The 25,620-nt window shown below is 36.7% G+C and overlaps 2 protein-coding genes across 5 annotated transcripts; one reads left to right on the top strand and one right to left on the bottom strand.

Annotated features, from left to right (window-relative positions):
* Positions 1 to 1,515: 1,515 nt before the first annotated feature.
* On the bottom strand, positions 1,516 to 16,730 carry LOC108156905 (calcium/calmodulin-dependent protein kinase kinase 1). 4 transcript variants are annotated; one of them, XM_033389140.1, is made up of 8 exons: positions 16,659 to 16,713; positions 15,879 to 16,008; positions 4,339 to 5,448; positions 3,887 to 4,241; positions 2,800 to 2,987; positions 2,489 to 2,722; positions 2,132 to 2,427; positions 1,516 to 2,072 (listed from the first exon to the last, which is right to left on the bottom strand). In XM_033389140.1, the coding sequence occupies exons 3-8, from the start codon at positions 5,317 to 5,319 to the stop codon at positions 2,000 to 2,002; spliced, it is 2,127 nt and encodes a 708-aa protein (XP_033245031.1). In that variant the 5' UTR covers positions 5,320 to 5,448; positions 15,879 to 16,008; positions 16,659 to 16,713; the 3' UTR covers positions 1,516 to 1,999. The 4 variants fall into 4 exon arrangements, with proteins under 4 accessions (XP_033245031.1, XP_017144143.1, XP_033245033.1 ...); XM_017288655.2 differs by lacking the exon at positions 15,879 to 16,008 and having other exon boundaries at positions 1,980 to 2,072; positions 2,132 to 2,243; positions 2,312 to 2,427; positions 16,659 to 16,730; XM_017288654.2 differs by lacking the exon at positions 15,879 to 16,008 and having other exon boundaries at positions 16,659 to 16,730.
* On the top strand, positions 6,154 to 7,842 carry LOC108156906. Its single transcript, XM_017288656.2, has one exon. It carries the CDS (start codon positions 6,407 to 6,409, stop codon positions 7,502 to 7,504), a length of 1,098 nt encoding a protein of 365 aa, XP_017144145.1. The 5' UTR covers positions 6,154 to 6,406; the 3' UTR covers positions 7,505 to 7,842.
* Positions 16,731 to 25,620: the final 8,890 nt, after the last annotated feature.

The raw sequence follows: 25,620 nt of genomic DNA, 5'->3' as shown, positions 1-25,620 counted from the left end.
TATTAACAGATTGGGTGGTGGGCAGAGGAGGATTTTGATTTCCATTTTGTATCAAAACAGGCTTTAAAATTTCGAATTTATTTATTTATACCACAACAAATTCTCGATTTTGAATTTCAAAGCTTAACATTGTCCAGACGATACGCTTAAGCTAAAAATTGTTGGGGTATTTATAGCTGTTTTTCAAAATTGAAAGTTCAATACAACCAGGCGTAAGATACTTAAGTCATGTGAAAAAAGAAGCAATACCTCTAAAAAAGAACAGCAAAAAAACAACAGATTTAACAATTTTTTGCACAATAACCTAACACTTGAAAAAAATGTAAAAATTATAAAACAATTTTATAGCCTCAAATATAGCATAAACGAGGGGGAACATTGTGAGTTGTTGCAGCGACCACAACTCTACATTTATACCCGATACATAGTCAGAACGGTCAGAACGTGTCGTCGGGCGCTGCGTAGCCACTGCAAATTGATTTGTTCCTTTCGGCTGTAAAAATGATCCGATCTGATCCAGTTTCGGCAATCTGGTAGATATGGTCATTCTCTATGATCTCTATAAATTGTGGATGGCACAGAATTTCTAGCGGAAATTAAACGCAACCTTAATTGCCCGTTTGCTTTGTTTGCCGCTGCTTCTGCTTGTTAGCTGGATTCTTTGGACGATTGCATCCGCAACTTATGATCAGCTCCTTTGGCTTTCTGATGATTGATTCTGTCTATTACGCGCCAAGACTATAAATATGACAATTTCTTGATACTCTTCTCCGGTCCTTCCCCCCTTCTACCGTAGCACTTACCCCTATCGGACTTAGCGCTGTAGTGATTTTAACGGCTAAACATCCTATTCTCCTTTAACAAGGAACAACGCAATCGATTTGTTGTGTATTCCTAGTTTTTGTTTGCTTTTCACTGGTGTTTTTTCCACCCTTCGGAACAATACATACCCGACTCGATCGAACTTTAAGAGGGAATTGCCAATAGGGACGCCAGTCAATAGATGGACAATAGATTAAAGCAATATTTCTGTTTGACTTTTGTTTCTAGATTAGGTTTCGTACTTTTAACAAAAAAACTTCGTAGTGACTTTTTTTGATAATCAATATTTATTTATTTGTATGGACCCACCAGAAAATACAATATATTCAACAACCATTACTTAACTAAACAACATAGCTCATAATTAATCAATAGTTAAGCAATCGGATATGCGTACAAATCAAAATAATAGAGTACATTCCGATTGATATAAATATTCTTAAGTTTTAGGCAGACAAAGGAAAATATTTTTAAATCATTTGTATTAGATTAAATCAATACTTTGGTAAATGGGAGTCAATCCAATGTTGCACAATGAATATATGCAAAATGATTCAAAAATATTGCTCTATTTTTATACAAGATTTAAACATTTATAAATATATATGTACGTATGAGTATGTGCTAATTGAAGAAATCACAATATCTCTTGGAAGAATGCATAATAATTTTAGTGATATATGTATGTATGTATGTGTCTGTTGCCAATTAGAATTTAGCTTAATGTATTCGTTGTCCACATGTGTATGTAAATTTTAAATGGTCCCAAAAAGTATTTCCCCAGTTGTTCTATCTCATTATATTTGTGTTTGCTATTTTATTTAAGTTTTATTATTGCATCCTTTCATATCAACGTCATATCTACTACGTCTAGAACCTATTTCTTATATTTGGATGTATAATATCCAGATATTATTAAAAGTAGATAGCTTTAACAATCTTAGGAAGCAATTATTCAATCATAAAGTATAAAAACATTTTGTTCATAATTGCAACCCGTTAGAAATAATTACAAATATAACACAAAATCAATGGCTAATGCCAATATAACATTATCCATAAAAGCTATGTATATTTCATTGCAACTGTGTTGCTATTTGTATGCCAAATTAATAAAGAAAACAGATTTAAAAAAAAAAAATAATTTGATCTGCATTTAATCTAAATCAAATTAAATCTAAGTATCTTCACTAATTTTACTTGTAGAATGTTCCGTTAAAGATGGAAGTAAAGATTCCGTGGATGGTTGCCTGCGAAAAAATTATGCATTTAAATTGAACATTCTTTTTCCATGCTTGGGAGGACGTACTTAAACCTGTCTACTGACATTTGGTAGGAGCCTGGTGCTGAGTTTGATCGTCCAGCGCGTACGAATCTTTCTAATCGAGAACCGCCTGGTTGTAATGCCTTGCCAGATACACCTTTTATAAATGGATTTCCAAAAGAATGTTTTTTTAACATTGTTTTTATTAATATAAGAGTGTCCAACTTTGGAATGCTGCGGACAACGGAGTTTATATCTTCTTCATCAACTTGTACTAGACAGCAGTTTTCTTCTTCAGTGGGCAATGGGTAAACACCGCTAGTGGTGACCCAATCGTTTACCTAAAAATATATAAAACAACATACTTTCATGATACTTCAGAATTACATTTTTTATAAAAACCTTTAGCTCTGGCACTGTTATTCTCTGAGTAGCATTTTTTTCTAGCATGTGCAAAATGCATCTTTTTAAATTTTCACTGACTGTTAATTTTTGTGGGAACACTACCGGGTCTTGTTGTATTCTTTCATAGAGCAAGGGAATGGAATCTGCTAAGAACGGCACATTGCCAAAAATTAAGGAATACAGCGTCGCACCCAATGCCCAGACATCTGATGCTCTCCCACAATACACGTTCTGGTAAAAAAATTAAAAATAAAAGTTTATTATACATAACATATTCAAACATTTTTGATATAACCAATAGTGCATACCTGTCCTAATATCAAGGTTTCGGGGGCCCTGAAGGCAGGGGTTCCACCGGTAGAGCCATTGGACATTATAGCATCTTCTCCAAGAAATTCATTGCAGACACCAAGATCTGCTATTTTTATGTGTCCACACTCCGTTAACAACAAATTTCCAGGCTTTATGTCCGCATGGATAATTTTTTGATAGTGTACTGTAATGAAAGCAATAAAATACTACATTCGTTTTATGTGCATGTATGTGTAAATTACAACTCAAATGAACCATCTTTACGTCTTATTCATGATTGTAGTTTTATTTTCATAATTAGGTGCAGAAGCGCTCAAAATTGGGCTTTGTGTAATGGCGAGATGAACTATTTCCGACTCCATAAAGAGTATATAGTAGTATATTTGAATCAATCAAGAGCCGAATCGATATAGTAATTTTTGTCTTGCTATTCGAAAAAAGTCAATTGATTTTGACCAAATGGTTGCAACGCACCGAAGGAAGAAACTGCAAAACGATAAACTGTTACATAAATACATATATTCTTAAAAGATTATATATTGTTAATCAAGATGAAGAAATGCCATTGAAATTTCATTAGTTCCGTCTGGCTATAATGATCCGATCTGAGTTAGACAGACATGGCTCAATCGACTCGGCTATTGATGCAGATCAATAATATATATACTTTATGGGATCGGAAAAGCTTAATTTTTGCCGTTATGCACATCCATTTTTGCACAAATCTAATGTCCCCTGTACAATTTGAGTATCGGGTATAAAAAGGTGTCTGTCTGAGACTGGCGTCTTATACGTCGTGCATTACTGCTGAAGAAACTTTCGGGACTCAGAACGAATTAACGAACTTCCTTTTCTATGTCTTAGGTCACTGTAGACTTAATGCTCGGTTTCTTAATTGGAAATTAATATTCTTGGATGTTCACATATGTACATATGTATGTATATCAAATAATATTGGATTCTTATAGAATTTTAGCTGAGTATCGATTTGTGATAATTGATGTAGTCAGGTCAAACGTCAAAAACCTTTTTCTTCAAGACGTTAAGAATAACTTTTCGTAATAAATGAAAGCCCACACTTACAATATTCCAATCCGAGTAGTGTTTCTCGAAAAATACTCCATACGCGTTCTTCTGACAATGGATTGTCCGTTGGAATTCTAAGAACTTCGCCTTGTTTTACCCATTCGAAAACCATATATAAGGAGTCCTCGACGGGGTCATCTAATACTTCCACTAGCTTGACAACGTTGGGATGATCAAGCTTCTTTAAAACAGCGATTTCTCTGTAAACACGATCCAGCGGAGAAGTTGTTTTCTTAGGACCTCGGCGCATTAAGCCAGCTTGTCGTAAAAGTCGCTTCTTTGAAAGAATTTTCATTGCATAATGGGTGGAATCTTCTTCAGAATATGCCAATTTTACGAGTCCATATGAGCCCTACAATTAAAAAATGGAATTAATTATTAGCACAACCCTTGCAAATCGATCGTTTTCATGTTAGCTATTTAGATGGGAGGTAAAAAAAATTGATTACCTGCCCAATTTGGTCCATTAGTTTGTATTGGTTTAATTGTAGAAAGCTTCCAGATCTTTCTATTGATATTCTCCGTGATTCGCGTAGAGGAGGTCGCCGTCGATTCGATCGAGGACTGCCAAATGGACTGCCATACGGACTATATGGAACATTCGGATAGATAGGACGAGTTTCCATTGATTGAAGGTTTAAAGGAATATGAGGCCGCTGAGCTAAACATGTAACCTCACAAGTAGACTTATCGAGTTCTTCGCCATTCAAATCTAACAGATGGTCGATACTCTTTGTTAGCTGAGATACAGAGTCGGAAGCTTGCGCTGTTTGGTTTTGATTATCATTGGAATAGTTTTCATTAATGTTTGGTAACAGACGAGATTGTGTTATTTGGAAGCTATTTGGCTCATTGTATATTTCCAACGACTGTGATTTCAGAAAAATTGGTCGTGAATATACGCATTTTAATTGTGGATATTCGGATTCTGGCTTGTTTTGGGGACCGTCAATATCGCTTTGACGAAGATCACAGCAATCTTTTGATTGGACTACATTATGAAATCTCTTGCTACCTTCTAAGAACTTGCCTATCTGCACCCGCTTACTATTAGTTGCTGAAATATCTTCAGTTGGTAAAGTTTGAATTATTTTATCATCTACAATATTTCGGGTTTTTGGCTTAGCACCACTTGGGTCCGGACATATTGTCTCACTCATGGAATGCCGTCCATTTGATTGCTTAGATTCAATGCTAATTTGTTGTAATGTTTTGTGTGGTGTGTGCTGCTTTCCCATTTTTTCAAGTCTTGTGTATTCACAACCATTCTGTGCTTTATCCACAATAACGTAGTCATCGTCGTCCTCGGAAAAAGTCTGAACTTCTCGTCCATTTTCATTGCCCGTCGTCCCGGCAAAAGCAGGAACATGTTCCTTTCCTGGGTTCCTTAAATTCCCAGGTGTTATTGTTGATTGTTGTGCAGCGTCCATTTTTTAAAATCAAACTTCAGAAGCTGATGGTCTGTCTAGTATCCATCAATTACATCATTACTTAAGTCATCACATTTGTTTGGTATTTAATGATTTAATATCATATTTTTTGAGCCTCAGCTGAAAGAGCTGAGAAATGAAAGCATTCAAATGTATTCTAGCACAATTTGTATTATTAAATTAAACATTCTGGAAACCCGAATTCAGTTCCCTTGCAGGTCGATCGTACCTACATATGCTTAATACATACATAAAGTATCATAGTGACCTGATTTGTATTATTTTTGGCTTATTCATTTAATTTGTTCAAAGTTTTCAGGAGCGCCTTCAGTTTGCTGTTGATGACGATCTACATATGTGTATATATATATATATATATATATATATATACAAAATACAACAAAATCTGCAACAGTGCTCCACGATGACCAGGTTTAGCAAAATTCGACTTGGCTGTTAGCTTTTTCGACCGCGCACAGTATTTTTATTTTTAGCACTAGTTTTAATCATATATACCATATTTACATTAATTACATACAAATTGTGTATTGAGATCCACAAAAGTGTTATATTAATTGACCATGTTGGAGCTTAGATGTTAACAGACAACAGCTGAGACCGAATAACGAATATTTTGTTTTTGGAATGTTGAAATCGCTGGAAAGTTCGTTTACATCTTTTAATTTATTTGTGCTATTTATAACATTTTTTTCAAACGAGAAAAAATGTCTTAGTCGAGTTTTCCGACTACAAAATACCCGCTACTCAACGGCATAAATTATCCCAACAACGCGGTCACAATTATAGAATAGAATTTGTCTTATGGTATATTTGGACTTTTTTTTCTTTCGATCACGTCGCTATGTAAAAGTTGTTTATTATTGATGCTAATCCAGAAGGTAGGAAACGGTAGTTTGTTTTGGGTTGATGCGTTCATTAGCATGAACTCAATATACCCTGTTTCTCTACGAGAAACGGGTATAAAAAGCTTATAGCATCTGCGATTTTTCAATCAGCGCTCTTTGCGTACGTTTAGTGTTTCTCGCGCATTGTCTTTACTAAAACGATTTGTATTAGATTTGGTACAATGAATTTGTTTTTTTCAATGGCGATCGTCTATAGCTGGTTTTTGTGGTTCGTTCAGTGTCAGAACGTAAATGGTATCCGTCAGTATCACCTGTCAGAAATTAGCTATACGCCACAGACTCGTACTATTCGAGGAGAACAAGTACCATTGGAATTTTATGAAGCCATCGAAAGATCGGATAAAAAAAAGAATGAGCTGCAACATCGACTGCACCACTTTTTGGAAAATCTACAAAAGAATCTTACCACGTCCACAGTATTTAGAGACTTTAAGCCTACAGCATCGAGCTCTGAAAACTATGCCACTAAGATGAGTGAACTTTCAACATTTTTTCATGATGCTTCCTTCGCTGCTGGACTATTTGCCCATGAGAACGAAAAGTTCTACGATGTAATTAAAAACTCAAGCTATGCGCTGTTGTTGAAATTACGACAAGTCCCTGCAGCACAGCCCACACAGGTAAAGACTGTGCTAACAAACTATTTTTCGGAAATGGAGTTCTTTCATATTATGTTTTCCGAAATTGTGGACGAAGCACTGGAGTACACTGTGGGAACATTGCGTGCTGTTCAACGAATATTCCTCCAATTCGCTGATGTTCAGAGTTGTATACTACAAGACTGGAAACTGAAGCTTGACTTTGAGTGCTGTAAAATGTACATGGATTTCTTACAATATCATTCTGCGCAGGTATTTAAATGTGCTGCAGGCCGTGAACTGAACGTTGCCTATGACGTGTACGCTATGACAAAGATAAATGCCAAATATATAATGAGGCAGCTTGAGTTCCGAATTCAAAGACTTTTCAACTGTTTTATCTTCAAAAAGTACGAAATACGATGTCAATTTCTCCAAAACGCCGAGAGAGATTTCGAAAGCCTCTTCAATAAGCTCGAAGAACTAGAAATGTATTTGGATATAAAAACCAAGCAAGGTCGAGCTTCGGATTTAAGATTCCACCGACAAAGCAATATCCAGCATGACGATGTCACAACAAAATCGACTGAGCCTCTCAGTGACTGCCTACCAACCAACTTTCCCTTCAGTCAAATAAAATCGGAATTAAGATCCTGCTTTTATTTCTTTGGTGGAAAATGACTCACTGGTTTTCAAAATACAACATTTGCCATAATACGTAACTTCTCTCGATGCATAAATTGTGGAGATAGTCACTCAATCTGGATGACTTCATTATCAAACAAGAAAACGGAGATTATCGTTAAAATCATTCTAAAATAAGTATGAGGTTTAAACTTTGCATAAAGTGTAGTTCGATTTCGTTTTGGTGTACAAATTTGAATAAATAAATATTTTTCTATTATACAGATGTACAAATGTAAGAATTGATGTTTGAACTTTCATTAGAAACGTTATGGGTTCAACGAAATCAGACTCCCAGTAAAAGTCCATTTGCTTTCGTTTGACAGAACTGTGACACAAATTCTGTGTCGTCCACTATAATGAAGATACAAGACAAGCGAAAAGTCAGAATCATAAACAAAACAAACACAAAAACTCACAAACAAAAACAAGAAATAGCATAAAGATAATATGTACATATTTGTTTCTCTTTCGTTTTTTTTCGTATACAAACATACTTACAAGCAAATTTACTCGTCAGAGCAATTGTAGATAGCAAAAATTTAGGGGAATTCCGCTTTTTGTGAAAATTTAAGGGGATTAGATTTTTGCAATATAAATTTGTTAGTGTTTTGTGAACTATCAATGCAATCTGACGTGCTTGGTAAAGACATTTTTTATACGCTAATTTTTTTCCAACGTTTCCTAACTTTTCCCGTAATTTTAATAGGTTTTAGAGAGATTTTTTACACGGTTTTTTCAGGAACCAATCTACCGTGGAAAAACAGAATTAGGTTTACCTTATGGGGTCGGAAACGCTTCCTTATGTTTCCATTTTCACCAAAAATCTAATGTACCCCTGTACTCATTTTGTGTATCGAGTATAATCACACCTTAAAAAAAAAAATAATAAGTCATTAAACAATTTTAAAGGCCCCCAAAACTTCAGTTTGTTTTGAAGCGTAAATATGGTGAAGTAGAGTGTTATAAGTTGGGATGAAATAGCGAACGTGAGACGTGAGTGGCGCCCTACCGTGACGAAGACCAAAAGTAAGTCAGGAGAGAAAAATCGAATTTGGTTCTCTCTCTAACCAAATTTGGGAAATATCAATATTTATTATGGATTGCATATTTATGTTAGATTGACTACATTTTTGGCTATAGTAAACAATTTTAAGTAGTTTTAATTAATTTGTTTGGATTGATAACACTATCAGCTATGCCAAAAAGGGCAATACTCTACAATAATCTACATACATGCACATGGGTATATATACCATGTACATATATATAAGTACATACTCGTACATAATTAAATAATCCATAGCTATACATGCATATGTATGTATGTATAAATAGCTTGGCGGTTGTTGCTTTTTCAGAATATAGTACATATACATTGCCGATCAATAGAATAGACTCAATGCATTTTCTATAAGAAATTTCATTTAAAAAATCAAGATACGAATGAATCAAGATGGTATCTTTAATCAAAAAATTTGAGTTCTAAGTCAAAAGGTTTTTTTAATATTTTGTTTTGTTTTTGAACCTAAAAACAGTTGACATTTTTATCGATCAATGGAATAGACTCAAGTGCTTAAAATGATTATAAACGACAAAGTTTTTCAGAATCTTCATATTAAATTGGTTTTTTATGATTTTTAAAGTTTGTTAAATAATGAATGTAGAAATTAGAAATGACTTCATAAATTCGATTTGGCATTGAATCATACAGGGACTTCAGATAGTCCAGGGATATGTCCCTTCAGATCTTCCAATTGTGTTCCGGATTTATACACTTTACGCGAGTAAGGTGGCCTCCATTAATGCAACATTTTGGACTTCAATCCACTTCTTTACCACTTTAGCAGTATGAATTTGGGCATTGTCTTGCTAAAAAATACAATGTAATGTCGCAAAGATGTTGGAAAAGTAGTGAAATGACATTTGGAGTAGCTCTTTGTAGCGAATGGCTTTCAAATTATACGAAAAAAACTGGATTTCACATGTACCATAATAAGAGATGGTACCCCACACCATTTTACTCCCCTTACGACTAGTGTGACGGGTCAAATTATGTTCTTTCTTAAATCAAGAAAAGAAGTCATTAAACCCATGTGGTCCATCCAAATTAAAGCATTTTTCATCAAAAAAAACGGTTCGGTACCATTCGCTTTTCCATTTCATATGATCCCGAGCTAAAAAAAGAGCGAGCTTTTTTCGAACGTCAGTAAATGGTGCTTTTTTGTGTGTTTTAATCTGTTTAGATGTTTTCGTATTCGTTACGAGTGATAGGTTGAGTGATACAGGTGCTATACTAGCTTTAACTTCCAAATTTAATCGATTTTAGCCGCAGAGCACGATCAGTTTGTTGGGAGCTTTCATATTATTTCCATAATTTGATGAATTTCCTAAGAAATGAGACACAAGACTGGCTTTTAAACATTTTTTTGGCTATCTGCCTGGTTGTAAGGCTGCTGATCATATTTAAGCTTTTTCTTCCGCTGTTAGAACTTTACCACGACCCATTCTATATTGAAATAATTGAAAAGTGCAAGAGGTATTTAAATGCACCTTTTACCATGTACAGCTTATCAGTAACAGAAACCGTTGTCTCTGAGTCTATTCGAATGATCGCCTAAAAAGGTAAATTTTCGGCATAGGGTGAAGCAAAATGGAAATAAATCATAACTGTACAATTTCTGCAGCCCACTCTTATTCCCCTATTTTATCAATTGTACTGCTCTAACAAACACAATACAAATTTCGTCGAAAGCTTAATTCACAAATAAGAGAATCAAAGTGTTAAACCAAAAATTCATTGAGTCCATTCTATTGATTAGCCTCCATAGAGGATTCAACTTTAAGATCATTTTATATATACATATGTTTCAAAAACTTGCAATTCAAAGTGATTGCAATATTCTTATCAAGTAATCCCCTGACCTTATATATACTCTGAAATATGTACATAAGTATAATATATATACATACATCAGTACGGCAGTGTGTTGATAACTATTTATAAACACTGTGCATCAAAGTATTTATAATTTTCTTATCATGAAATCGTAACTAAGCTGCGTTTACAGACTATTCAGTTGTTTATATTGAACTAGCGCAATGGGTTCCATATTGAAAGTTGCGCTAATTTTGAAAATATTTATTTTCCTGTATGTTTTTTTTCTGAGAATTGTTCAGTCAGCTGAAGAAAAGACTATTCTTAGTAAAACAAGTATTTATCGGAATAGTAGCACTGATGCAGTTTTCGAGATAATGAGGGTTGTGTCTGAATTGAAAGCTGCTGTGCACAGGCTAACTTTATGTATAAGCCTTGGAAAAAATCGAAGTACGGTTAAGCTGGACGATCTTATTACGGACGTATTGAAATCACTTGGAGATATCGTGATGGAGATTGGAAATGTGGGTACAGTCATTGTGGAGCAGGTGTTTCCCACTTTAAGCCGTGAGCAATTTAAAGGCGCTCTGAAACCATTTGACTCTTTGACCGAAGGTATGGGAAGAACCGTTCACGGAATAAACGAAAGTCTTATGAACCAATACGAAAACTTAGAGCAATGGACCGCTAATATCAAGGAACACTTAAGATACTTTAACCAGACACAAATATTCAGCAGTACCTGCCAGATTGTGGACAATGTGATACAAATTAGTACGATTGAGTTGCACAGCTGTTGCAATATCACTATGAAACCCATTCTTTCTCTCTGTCATAGCTTTCGGGCTCTTTTAGGAAGCATATTTAGTAATATGGCAGATGTGCTTCATCGCTTGCAAATTTGCATTGAGGATAAACAATCATATCTGGAGTATATGACACCATGCTTTCAATTGGCGTACGACGAGGTAATAGAATTGATTGAAACCTCAGTGCACCTGAGACGAAAATTTAAAAGGCTATTGCAGCTTAAAATCTTATATTCTAAATGCTGCCTCTCATTAGCTTTTGTAGAGCCTGATGAGAAAAATAATAATTATACTTTATATATTTGAATCTTTACACTGTTTATCTGTTAATAAAATAATTTACCACTTCCAACTTTACTTTTTACAATACAATACGTTGTAACGAAAATTCGTCTTTGTAGTTTGACGCGTTTTGCGAGGGGGAACGTTGTGAGTTACTGCGGCGACCGCAACTCTACATTTATACCCGATGCTTAGTCAGTATGGCTCTCCTCCGGCAGACGGCGCTGACATTGAACGACACGAGGTGCGTGCAAGAGAGACAGAAAATCAGTTTGAACATGTCGTTGGGCGCTGCGTAGCCACTGCAAATTGATTTGTTCCTTTTGGCTATAAAAATGATCCGATCTGATCCAGATTCAGCAACAAAATATTCGTATTATAGTGAGATCTAACAGGAGTGTGGATACCAAATTTGGTTACTTTAGCCTTAATTGTCTCTGAGATCTAGGGATGTCACAGATTTTCGTTCTTTGCGGGGGCGGAAGGGGGTGTGGCGGAATTTTGAAACAAACTTGTCAAGGTCCGATATCACAGGAGTGTGGATACCAAATTTGGTTGCTCTAGCCTTTATAGTCTCTGAGATCGAGGAACTCTCATTTTGCAATAGGCAAAGCCGACCATGAAACCTGTGTGTTAGAGAGAGAAAGAGCGGAAGAGAATGAAATTGTTTTCTTGATTCTGGCTATAATAATTATACGATCTGGTTCAGATTTTGCTCTAGAAGATATAGTCATCCTCTACGATTCTACTTTTTCTATTTTCTCGTATCTTTGAAACGGACGGACGGACAGACAGACAGACATGGCTCCATCGACTCGGCTATTGATGCTGATCAAGAATATATATACTTTATGGGGTCGGAAACGCTTTCTTTTGGACGTTACACACATCCACTTTCACCACAAATCTAATATGCCCCTATACTAATTTTGAGTATCGGGTATAAAAAGAGTTGGGGAAAAGGTTACATACATATGTATGTGGAAGAATATAAACTGGCGAAAATTCTAAAACAATTATTGTGTTTTATTACGGAATTTGACGGAATATCCGCTCGGCCGAACTCGTAGCGCTATTTTGTTACATTGGTGTCAAGTGGAAAGATCTGGAAAGATCTCAAGCAATAATTCCCAGATGAGCAGCAAGACAACGGGCACGTTCCGTGAACATGGAGACCGATATAGTTACATCGGCTTCATCGACACACATATTACCCGCTTCCCAGAACCAGATGGATAGAGACGATGTTCGATCATTTGAATTTCATATTGTCAAAAGCCTATGCTATGTTCAGCTTTGTTCAGCGGAATTCATCCCAGTTAGGGGAACCATATACGAGGCTAAATCTGTACTCATTCTTTGTGCACTCGGGGCTTGAGTACGCTTCAATGGTCTGGAATCCCACTGGGGTTGTTCAAATTGCACGTGTCGAGAGACTGCACAGGAAGTTTCTGAAGTTTGCACTCGAGTCTTTGCGCTTTTCCATTCATTTACCGTCTTACCTCTTGCCCTGACCTGCTTAGTAGGATTGGCTTCAATACGACGGCCAGGGGCCGAAGGACCAATACACCCTTTGTGGATGATCCCTACCGATCCCTATGTTCGAAGTAAGAACATTTAAGAATTGCGTACGAGTAGGGAAGGGATAACAGGAAATGGAATAAAGGGGGTCCAAGGGAAAGATCAGCATATATACTGAAAAGGAGAAGAATATTACCAGTCAGGTCTTCGTTGATTGAGTTATCGCCAATTTGCGAGAGCGCCCACCCTACCATGATCCTTCAAGGCCATCTATAAAACGTCAGGATCCCTTCAACAGCGAACGATGCCACTTGTATTGGAGCCCTTAATAGCACTTAACACGTACAGGGTCAAGCCCAGAGATTCTGCAGGACAGTACCAGTCAACATAACTCGCAAGTATCATCAACTGGTAGTATCGATGCGAACAAAGTTCGCCTTAGATTGCTAGGCAAGACACCAAGGAGTCCGTACTGGATTACGCCATAGAGCTCTAATAAACTCCAAACGCAGGGTGGGCGAAGCTCTGGTCGCTCCGTTCTATGTGGCAGTTTCTATGTGGCCGACGCCCTAGCGGCCAAGGATCGACCGGCACACCTCGCCATCGGGGTCGAGAGGCTATAACATCTAGTTCAGTGCCCAAACCGGTGGAAGAATTTGCCCTGGGAAACTAACTTATGTCAGTTCCAATTCAATATACGTTAAAGTGTTCAAAGCTAATTTTTTCGTTTATCGTTAAATGATTTCGTGGAAGTTCGTAGAAGAAAAAGTTCACAGCATGCGAAACTTTGAAATGGCGATTTTTACCTGGTCATACTAAACAAATATCTTAGGCTACGGACATAAAAGAATGCCAACGTATTACATACTTATCTACTTTTAATTGTTGCACTTGGATTATCCTATATTTTTCTAATGGAATATTCGTTCTCGCTGCAATTTTTTCCCGTTATTAATACAAAAATACTAATATGCCGGTTTGAAAATGGTGTGTGGTAGTAGGAATCTTAAAAAATGTAGTAAAATATTGACATAGCTTCTAAATATACATGAACAATTTCATAAAAAGCGTTAGAGCCGTTTGGAACGAGCTGTAATAATATTCTGGGTGTATTCATAATGATCTGATATGATCAAAATTCTGTAATCTGGCTGTTATAGTTTGATATTTCTAGGCGCTAATCAAGAAGAACAGACGACTGGCAGTACAGACAGACATGGCTATATCGAATCGGCAATTAATGCTGTTCAATAATTTATATACTTAATGGGGCGAAAAGGCTTCCTTTTTGTTACACGTTACATATAATATGCCCCTACACTCATAGAGTACCGGGTGGTCGGGTGAAACTCATTCAGAGTCTCTGTGTTAGAAGTCATTCGAACGAAGGAAGAGGAAACGAGGCATTCGAGCATTAAGTTGTTACGGCTTGAAAGATAAATAATCTGAAGAAGATGAAGCTAAGACATTCTGGGGGTCAAGAACCTTCTGTGCCTCCCAGTTTAGTCAAATCCCTATTCCCAAAGCACCTGCAGCTAGAATCGCACAAACGACCATAAAGTATATGTAAAGAAACAGGTTTAAAATGCGGTTAATAGTAAATACACTTCATATTGCGAGAATACGATCTGAATCCACTAAGTCCACAGAAATTCAATTTACATACGACATTGCGGAGCCATTCATAAAAACATTCATCGACTATCCCAATATCCCAAATGAGTCGTCGGAATGGTCACTAACAATGCTTTGTAAACTCTTGGAGAAGCTTACATATATAAAATTGGTCATACATTTGAAGCGCGCTGAAGGAAAAATTAAAAAACCATAATGATACCGTCATGTATGTATGTATATATATTGTAGTGAAAAGTCCTTTTTAAAGTTTAGCGTCCTTAGAGACCTTGACCCGATTGGAACAGATTGGAAAAAGAAAAGTTGTTAGCTAGAGGTAATGTGCAGAGAAGAAATAAAACGGGAAGACTTAGAGAGAATTAAGTGTTTTTATATCGGAACCGGACGGTTGCTTTTTCTTGGCTTCTGCTGTTCTACCATCCCCCAACCTGAAAGGAACATCCGCTAGGCCGCCTAGTAGCGAAATCTTGTTACAACATATTTTTTTCTTGATCAGGAAGAATAGGCGAATTGTACGTCCGTCTGATTACATTAAAACTAGTCCCTCAGTTTAAAGGATATCTCGAAAACATTTTGGTCATATGTGTGTTTTTCTTTCATGAATAGGCTAATCATTTGTCTATCTCCCGGATCCGATATAGCATATATATATATATATATATATAGCATATATGTATGTATGTATGTGTATACATAATGTAGCTGGCATAAGCTTTGCTTATAAATATACAAGTTAGACTAGCAATCCAAATCGCAGTGCCCGATTTTCACATAAGGTTTATATTGCTGTTCTCATCAACTCGTTAGTTCAAGTCCAGTATAGTGAAATACGGTAAGGGTATATAACATTCGGCGTGAAGAAATTATCTTTATCAGTGGTTCCTAGTTTATACCTCGTTTTTCATAGAGCTCCGTCAACATCCATACATATTTATTCTTAAATTTGGCACTAATATACATATGTATCTATATCATGCAGTGGAATGTTCCCTAGTCTATCACAATATTTGTATCGAAAGGGCAAATGCTAATGCCTCCCCTAGTCCGGGCTTAAATCGATTATATGTACGTATAAAGGATATGTCAAAAGTGCATAAATTCGTCGCATAAAATCTACAAATACTCATACAAAAAAAACTCGTTGGTTCATCGGAGCTATGCTATTATTATCTGTGAGAAAAGTCTTTGGGGCTATTATTCTGACCGCAGCTGTATGTGTGTAATATAATATAAGAGGTTAACTTACCAGAGGTAATTCGTCAATGGTTTTATTTTTGGATTGTAGTACAAATTGCGGCCTAAACACATGCAAAGGCTTATATTTACATGTATGTGTTGTGTACATACTCATGTAAGTAAACACGTATTTAGTCTACCTTTAAAGTTGTGGCCGAAACGAAAGCATTCAATTCAAGCTTTAAAGTTTGTAAGCATCTGTACGTACGTACATACATATGTATATACTTACATACATACATACGTACACTTTAATAACAACTCGCAAGAAAATAATAAATGGAAATACAAATACATATGTACATACATATGTAGGTACTGTAAATGTACATATGCTTATATTATACAGCACACATGCAAAGCTGAGTTCGGAAGTAGTGATAACCCCGATTGACAAAGCTGCTGCCTTTCATAGAACTTCTCACAAAACCGCAACAAAAGATTATTGTATGTTCGGACATGGCTGTAAGCCCGTTCACTAACATATGTGCACATAACATATTTATGTTCACATTTTCACTAAACTGTATAAATACAGTACACAAAACAAGGATAAGCAGTAATGTTCATGCATTTGTATACAATCTGCAACACATGAACAGATATTTAACAGAATACACATATACATAGGTACGCACATGTACATGTAAATGTCCATATCATTTTTGGTGTTAACATTTTCAGGTATAGAGCTTAAACTCCCGCCTATTTTAAATTTTTGCCATTTCGTTTAAATTGTTTTTAGTTTTGATTGTTCAACGTTTAGCTAATAATTTTGATGAAAACTAACCCTCTGGTCTTGTATCTACGCCTACACCTCAAAACCCAGCGCAAATAATATCCCAACGTAGACTGAAGGAATTACGCGTGGTAGTTAAGCTTTATACCAAAATGAAATGAAGCTTTTACATGCTGCTTTGAAAGCTTTTTTGTCAGTTGTGTACAATGGGTGCCTAATATCAAATCCTGGTAAAAAATATATATATGTACTTACATACATATGTATTTGCCAACATGTACATATGTGTATGTATGTTTCGGGTTTTGGATTACTATTTGATTCATCATCAATTGCTTGGCAGTCTTTTTTCTCTAAGAGCATCGAATTCCTTGGTTTATGCTGAGACAATCTTTGCGAAGGCTTACTCCATTCAAATGAATATACTTACACTCCTCACCACTTGAATAGGACAACCCATGAAGTCAGTTTTCTTTCACCCGCTGCTCACAAACCAAGCACGTTAGAGACTTAATTAATTTTAATGATTTTAATTTTACCAAAAGTAAGATTAAATGCTTCAAATATTTATAAAATAATATTAACGAAAAAAACATGCCTGAAATTGAGAAAGAGCAATACGACGGCTTTCTCATAGAAACAGAAATAGTAAAAGTCACGCATTGAAAAAATCCGGCCGCCCCCGTCGGGAAATACTAGGTATGCCCTTGGTTTGACTGGTCAGCTAGTTTATTTATATTATTAATAATAATTATTACGATTAATATCTCAATATTTTTAATTTTCCTTCTCAGCTACTTTACGTTTTAAAACGAGTCGTTGCGTGAGTCGCAGCATGCGTTCCGCAACTTTACAATACCACGGTACTCAGTCATTGAGCAGTGTATACTTATGTATGTATGTATGAAAGCCTAACATTGTTTAAATTGTAACCTAATGATTTTACGTAAGCGACGGAATGGATATCGGAGCCGAATAGGTCCACTCCTCCCCTCGCAGTCTTTCTGGTATCGCTGCTCGTTAAAAAAAACAGATTGCTTTTTTTGTTATTGTCGAGAGGAGGGATTTTGGTAAGACGGCAAAGCTGAGCGCGCAGTTTTCTCTCTTTCCAACGAAGATCAGGCTCTTGTATCTCACTTCCTCCTCTAGGTGGCGCACACTGTATGATGAACAGAGTGTATGAAAGAGGGACTAAGCACGTGGCAGGGGGTAGCCAATTAGCCAGCCGAAATGGCTTTCTTTATTCTGGCTCTAATAATCCTCCGATCTGAACCAGATTAGGCAATATGGTAGATATTGTTTTAGTTCGGTTATGATTCTGCGTTTTCGGGTTTTTTCGTATATTTACACAAATATCATGTCGCGAATGTTCACCCTTTGTAAGAAAGGTAAATGGTGGTAAATTTTTGAAATATAATTATTTTTGTGTGATATCACTGGACACAAAATTAGTTTGCTTTGGCTAACAAGGCGTTAAACATGACGGACAGTCGGGCAAGCAAAACGTGACTATATGTATATATACTTTAAGGGGTCGAAAACACTTTTTTCTGGCTGTTTCGTACATCTATATATACTTTGCATACACAAATCTATTATGTATGCACATATGTACATACATATATGTATGTATGTATATACATATAAAGTATAACAATATGCGCCATGGTCAGGGGCGAAGCATAGTCGAAAAGAGAACTGAAGAACCTATTTCTTATCTTCACGGCTATCCTAATCAATATAGGAGAACTTGTCGTGGATACACGAATGATTTGTTCGATTTGGAATATCTCTTGAAAGGCAGTTCTTGAGTAACAAATTAGAGTTTCTATTCGTCAAAGCAAGCATGATATGCTGTGAACAGCGGCTAAGACGAAAATTGTCTGCACGCAAAACCTTCTCCATAAAACTGACTAGCTGTGGATGAATCAAATATACTTTCCCAAATAGAAGCCAACGCTTTTGTTGAATACTTAAATTTTTGAGGGTACTAGTACGATAGTCCACTTTTCGAAAATAGGATAATTTCTTATTTGCTCATAATGAAGAAAACAAGTTTTCAACAGTGTGTTACTCTCTTGTCCCGCTCTCTCTGTCTACAGAGGGTGTGTTTTAATGCAACCCACCTTTAGAAAATAAACAATAGCTCGGATGCAACGTCGTAGACTTTGGGATAACGGATAACTTCATCTTGTCTGCCGATCGATGTTCCATTTCGAAGTCGAAGTACTGCAAATGGAGTACCAACTGCGCCACTTCCCTTGGTATGTCCAGCTTACTCGTCGTCTCTTTAAACGCAAAACAGTCTGTGACCACCTTAAACCTTATTCCCAGCAGATAATGTGAGAACTTTTTCAGTACCAGGTATACTGATTTCACCTCGAGTACGCTACTGTGTATGTTGGTAAGATTCGGCTTGCGTCGTCTTTTTGCTCCAGAAATAAGCCGGGTGAAGCTTTCCCTCGAACATCTGCAACAAAACTGCTCCGTAGCCATCTTTGGACGCGTCAGTGTGTAGCTCGGTTGGGGCATCCCTTATGTAGATTCGCAAAACAGTCTCGGTTACCAGAAAGGATTTCAAATGCTGGATCCTCTGGTCCAATGTTAAAATCGAAGTCTTTTTTTAAGAGATTTGTAAGTGGACGCGCTACCTGCGCATATTCTGGACGTTGACATGCAATGACTGCATCTTGCAAGAGGCGATGCAATTACTGCACCGTCAAGTGGCCCATCTGAAACCAGCAGAAGGCTGTTACGCGAGCATGCAGGAAAGATAGCTGTTAGACTAATATTCGAGGAAGATTAGCACTAAACTTACTAAGAGAACTATGCATGCATTCAAAATACAATACCACTACAATTACTAATTACTAGAAAGGTGTGTAAGGATTAGTAATTTAATAAAAGGAAGAGAATTAGTGGTGGATATAATATGGAAGAAGGAATTATAGTCCGAGCATAAGACACACCAAGCATTTTTCTACGGTTAACAAAGGATGGGAGGTTTACTAATAGTAGTCTACTAGAGTAAGATGGGAGTCTCACACCTTCATCCCAGTTAAGGCCCCGCAGAGCAAAGAGTAAAAAGTTTTTCTGTACTGATTCTATACGGTCCTGGTGTACTTTGTACTTTGTACTGAGGGCACCATACACAGGAGCCGTATTCTAAGATCGGACGAACAAGCGAGGTATAGAGAGTTCTTGTTATATAGGGGTCGACAAATTCCTTTGACCACCTCTTTATAAACCCAAGCGCGCCCATGGCCTTATTTACCATGGTAGAAATGTGTTCGGAAAACTTTAACTTCTCTCAAAAGAACCACCAAATCGGGTATAGGGAGCCAACAAGGGGCTAGAACGATGAAATGTCATAACTTTGCATTTCGAGGCATAAAGGTGTAACAAGCTTGCACAACACCATGACTGAAAGTTATTGAGATCGGATTGCAAGCGAGAATGAAATGAAATGGCCTTATACTGGTTAACAGAGTTTAACATCATCCGCATACATAAGTACTCGAGAGTATGTTAATACTGAAGGTAAGTCATTAATAAAGAGTGTGAAGATTAAGGGGCCTAGATGGCTGCCCTGTGGTACTCCCGAAGAAACCTGTACTGGTAAAGAGAGGGAGTTTTTGAAGAGGACTCTTTTAGACCTGGAACAAAGCTAGCTAGAAATCCATCTCAGGAGGTTGGGCGGAAACCCCTTAAAGGTCAAGTTTATTTGCTAAGACGTAATGGTTTACATAGTCGAATGCTTTACTAAAGTCGGTGTAATTAACATCCGTCTGTAAGTTACCTTGAAAGCCTTTAATAATGAACGAGCTAAGCTCTAACAAGTTCATGGTGGTTGATCGCCGCCTTATAAATCCATGCTGAGTTGGAGATATAAGTGACTTGCAGAGATGTTTTGCAAGTGCGGAGTTAAAACCTTCTCAAACATTTTGGGAATAGCGGATAACTTTGCTATACCTCTATAATTTTTTACGTCAGACTTGCTACATTTTTTATGGAGAGGAATTATAAACGATTCCTTCCAGATCGGGGGTAAGCTTACGCTTACTGTTTACGAAGCAGTAAAACTGTTTAGGGTCCTGAGAAAAACGTATCCTGCATCGAGATAGGTAGTTCTTATAGCATTGAGCATTAAGAACTGAAAAGTTTGACCGAGCTATTACATAGCGAGAGTGAGAAGTAGGAGAACCAACTTCTTGAAATTTTTTATAAAGTCTTGATTTTAAGTTTTTTAGACTGGATAACTCATTGGTAAACTAAGGGGGTTTTCCAGTTCTAATCGGACAAGAAAACGGGACACAAGAATCAAAAAATGTGCCAAGAGCATTGTAAAATATGTTTGTGCCTTTTATGACATCAGTGCACAAGTACAAAGCGGACCAATCAAAATCGCTAATGAGGTTATTAAGCTTCGCAAACTCGGCTTTACGCAAGCATCGGACACGTTCAGGTAGCCTACTCGACCGATCCAATACAGTTGGTCCTATATCTAGCAACACTTCGAAAGTAGGATGGTAGGCGTCTTCATGTATAGTGAAGGGCTCGGGTTAACAACACTAAGGTCGGATCCGATAGAAAGCCCAGATCAAGAAATCGACCCAAGGAATTTTTCACATGATTGACTTGAGACAAGGACAGGTCAAGCAAGCCGTCAACATAGTCATGTCGTGACATGGACACTAGGATACTAGAGTCGTTTACCGAAGAACAAACAGTTCCTGGCAAGTTGAAGTCACCAAGAACTATCATACGATCTTTATCAGATAGCGAGGAAGAAACAGTGGTTAAAGCGGACAAGTGCTGCTCATAAATTGAAATATCCGAAGAAGGTGGGATATTCGAGCAAGTAATGAATATAGCGAAAGCGGGAAGAATCAGTTTTATACAGAGGAATTCCAGTTCATGTTGAACCTGGACTGTGAAGTGTTCCGACATGAAGTTAGAGTCCATTGCAATCAGAACCCCTCCTGCACGTCGAGACGAATGGTCCTTTCTAAAAGTTGTTTACCGACCTGCAAAAACCTCGGAACTAAGAGTGTCCGGCTTTAACCAATAACATGGGAAGCAAATGCAACACTATCCCGGAAAAGAACGCTGAGCTTACTACGGAAGCCTCTAACATTCTGATAAGTTACTAAAAGAGAAGTTAGTTTTTTGGAAGGGTGGAAGCAGGACGGGAAGATGAGGAAGATGAGGTTGAGGTTGAGGATGGCACACTGGAATGATTTGTAAGATTATTGTAATTTGTAAGAGTATATTGTGGCACAAATTTGCGAAAAGAAATCCTGTTAGACCCATAAACGCTTGGCCTTGACATTTTTCGGCGTAGTGAAGTTATATACATATATTCTTGATCAGCATCAATAGCCGAGTCAATGGAGCCATGTCTGTCTGTCCGTCTGTCCGTCCGTCTTTCCGTCCGTATAAGCGCCTAGTGCTCAAAGACTATAAGAGCTAGAGTAACGACATTTTGTATTCAGGTTCAACAAGAACTGGATTTTCCGAGAATAAAACAGATTTTTCCCGCCTTTTCTTTCTTCATCACTTGCTCGTATATTCCACCTTCTTCGCATATCTCAGTATACGCACTGCTATAAAAACTGTATCTTCCTCGTTATCAGATAAAGATCATATGATAGCTCTTGGTGACTTTAACTTGCCAGGTACTATTTGGTATTCGGTAAACGAGTCTAATATCCTAGTGCGGCTTTTTTGAACTGTCCCTGTCTCAAGTTAAACAACAAAAATTCCTTCCTTCCTATGACCGGCCATAGTACTATTAACCTGAGCTCGTCCGCTGACTACACCTGAAGACGCCTACCAACCGATTGGATTGTATTGAATCGGTGAAATAGGCTCTCCGAATGTGTCCGCTGCTTTTGATAGGTTTGATATCTCTTCGGGTGTGCCACAAGGTAGCCATCTCGGGCCCTTATTATTTAACCTCTTTATCAATTATCTTCCCCAAGTTTTAACCAATTCACGAGTCCTAATGTGTGCTTATGATGTCAAGCTATGTTTTTCCTATAGCGATCCTGTGTCCCCGTTATTTCTTCAATCGGATCTCGACGCTCTCAACAATTGGTGCATAATTAACGCTCTTCCTCTTAACATTTGCAAATGTAACGTCATGACCTTCCATCGCAACAAGCCTTACCTTTTTGACTTCACAATTAATAACATTTCCTTGGAACGCCTGTATAAATTTAATGACTTAGGCATTATCTTCGTACCTAACTTATGTTTTAATTCTCATATATCCGCTATTTCGAATAAAGCCATAGGAGTCCTTGGCTTTATCAAAAGATGGTCGAAGAAATTTTCTGACCCCTATACCACTAGGTTAGGTTAGGTAACCAAAAATATCAAGATATGCTTGAGTCCGTTCAAAGAGAATTACTTATCTTTGCCCTGCGCGGTCTTAATTGGCACCCCTCTCGTCATCTTCTTTTTTATGAGAGTCGGCTGCGTCTTGTCATGGAATTCTCTTTCACCATAAACTTCTCCTAGGCGAGGTTCTCCTCGGCCCTCATTAGCCTTATCAGTGTTGCTGTCCCAACCCGCCCGACTAGGCATTACTTTCCTATCCGTCTTCCTCTCTATTCTTCAAACTACTCTGACCATGAATCTTTCCGTAGACAATAATTCCTCGATTACAATAATATTTTCCATCTTTTTTTGTTTGATACTTCCACTTCCAAAGTCAGATCTTCTCTAATAAATAATTTAAGTTAAATTTCTTCTGCCTTGAGTTGTGTTAGTGTACTTTCAAGTAGTAGATAATTTTAAGATTTTTACATTCTTATTTCTACACAGTTTATCTGTTCATAAATGAACTCTAAACTCTAAACAATAAACAATTAAAAACTTAAAAACCAACTCCTACTCTCTCTTTTATTTTTTGTATTTATTTAGTTCATACTCTATCTTAGCGCTACAAGCTTAAACTTATAATTATTGCGCCAGTCACATTATGTACATTTTTAGAAAAGCTTACGTTATTCTTATAGTTGTGAGTTAACATAATTTTGTTTACTTTTTTTCAAATGAATAAATTAATTTATTTATTTATTTGTTAACATATTTATATCGATTTCCTGAGAATTCTTTAATTTTGTAGTGAAATTTAGTGGCGCTCCTAATTTTTTTTAATATTATCGGGAAGATTTCTCCATAAGCGGATAGCAATGATGAAGAATAGCCTCTTCAAGCAGAGTGTTTAGTTCGAGGTCATAAGCAATTGTTTGTTCTTTGTCATGTAGAAGGGGGAAGTTTGCGGTAAAGGTAAATCGGTTCTTGGGTGGTCCTAATTTTATGAAAGTATACTAAGGTTCTAAAATCTATCCATGAAGTTAAGTATTTTATACGTCAGGTGTAATGCATGGTGAAAACTACTAGGATTAAAAACATAGCACTATTGAATTAACGGCTACTACTAGTGTGTGCATGTCATGAGCGTTACAATGACCAAAAATTGCTACACCGTAAAAGAGAGTGGTGATCAGAATGATTTTAGAAATTAATGGTCTTACATTTTCCGCAAAAAAGTTTTAGACGCTGAAAGCTGATTTAACGGACCATATGTACGTTCAGTTGCCTTTGAGATATGTTTACTGCATGACAGCCTGCTGAAGGTTATCCCTAGATTAACTGCATGGTATTCAAAAGAAATGCATGTATTGCCTATGTATTCGTTCTCGAGATTGTTTGTATCAATCAGTTTTTTGGCAATTACAATACATTGATTTTTTAGGATTTATTTCCAAGCCATTCTCTTTTGCCAATTTCTCAATTTAGGAAAGCATTTTGTTAGTTGCTCCAAAAGTAAAAGCAAATAACAAATTGTATTATTATTTTATAATCAAATACAAAGCATTTACTAAATGAAAATAAAAAGTTAGACGTGATGACAATTTAAATTCATTATCGAGATTCCTAACATAAATTGGACGTCATTGGCATATATATGTATGTACTTCACATTCTTTCAAGACACTAGGTAGATCATCAACATATGTGGAAAACAATAAAGGACCTAGCTCTGATTCCTGAGGGACTCAGGTAAGTACCCTAAAAGTGGAAGCATACGCACTAGATACTACTACTATATGTTAGATACGACTTAAAAAAATTGACCGCAGTGCCTGAGGAGTTGAATAAGTCCGTCTGTTATGTGTAAAGAATATTATGATTAACTGAGTCGTAACCTAGTTCTTGTCGAGTTTCTGTCGAATACATATCTTCTATAATATCCGTTATAGCATACAACATTTACAACAATATACAACACTTTTTTTCGAAAACCTGAATGCTTTTGGTTTAATTGCGTGTTGTTAGTCCCGTGACAGTTTGACAATCTTTTGAGAGGAACGGAAATATTGAAATGGGTTTGAAGTCATTGTTAGTTTTTTGGATCGGTAAAATTTTCCATACATTCGGAATTGCCGTGTTAAAGATAAAGGTGATGTGGACAAAATCTTGCGATTTTGATTGACACACCCAAAGCAAAAACTATTATCACAGAATGGAATGGTATTCAGGTACGTGTTACTTATCGCTTCCGGTACATCAATTGTCGAAAACTTGTTAATAAGTTCTTCGACATTTATATTAAGCTGAGTCTTCTGTTTACATTTCTCTATGTAATAGCTGTAGAAAATTATGTTGATGAAACCATGTTCCTATCCTATATACCGCGACCCTTGCGAACACCTTACCTTACACCATGCACATACCATTTAAGATCTAAAACTAAAGTTGAATATTTAGTAATAATGGCTTTTAGCAGTTTACAGCTTAGTAAAAAGTAAGCGTAGAACGTGGGCACACCCATCCTCGTTATCATTTCATAATACATCGGTAAATAATGGCAAGGCAATTGCCGATCTTTTTGTCCAACTTATCCAAACCTATTATCAAGAAAGCTACTCTGGTCAGCCGTATCCATATATGTATGTGCAAAGAACGCAATGAAAAACTCAGCCACTACCTACTGCAC

This window comes from Drosophila miranda, chromosome 2 (genome assembly GCF_003369915.1).
Source record: "Drosophila miranda strain MSH22 chromosome 2, D.miranda_PacBio2.1, whole genome shotgun sequence".
NCBI classification, from domain to species: Eukaryota; Metazoa; Arthropoda; class Insecta; order Diptera; family Drosophilidae; genus Drosophila; species Drosophila miranda.
The sequence above is the reverse complement of the archived record's forward strand: the minus strand, read 5'-3'. Positions and strand labels throughout refer to the sequence as shown.

Bases quoted from the DNA above. Each gene is read 5' to 3' on its own strand.
- LOC108156905 (XM_017288654.2), bottom strand. From the start codon at position 5,319: ATGGACGCTGCACAACAATCAACAATAACACCTGGGAATTTAAGGAAC. The intron at 4,242-4,338 runs GTAATCAATTTT...TTTTAATTGTAG, and splicing joins TAATGGACCAAATTGGGCAG to GGCTCATATGGACTCGTAAA. The intron at 2,073-2,131 runs GTACGTCCTCCC...ATTTTTTCGCAG, and splicing joins ATGTCAGTAGACAGGTTTAA to GCAACCATCCACGGAATCTT.
- LOC108156906 (XM_017288656.2), top strand. From the start codon at position 6,407: ATGAATTTGTTTTTTTCAATGGCGATCGTCTATAGCTGGTTTTTGTGG.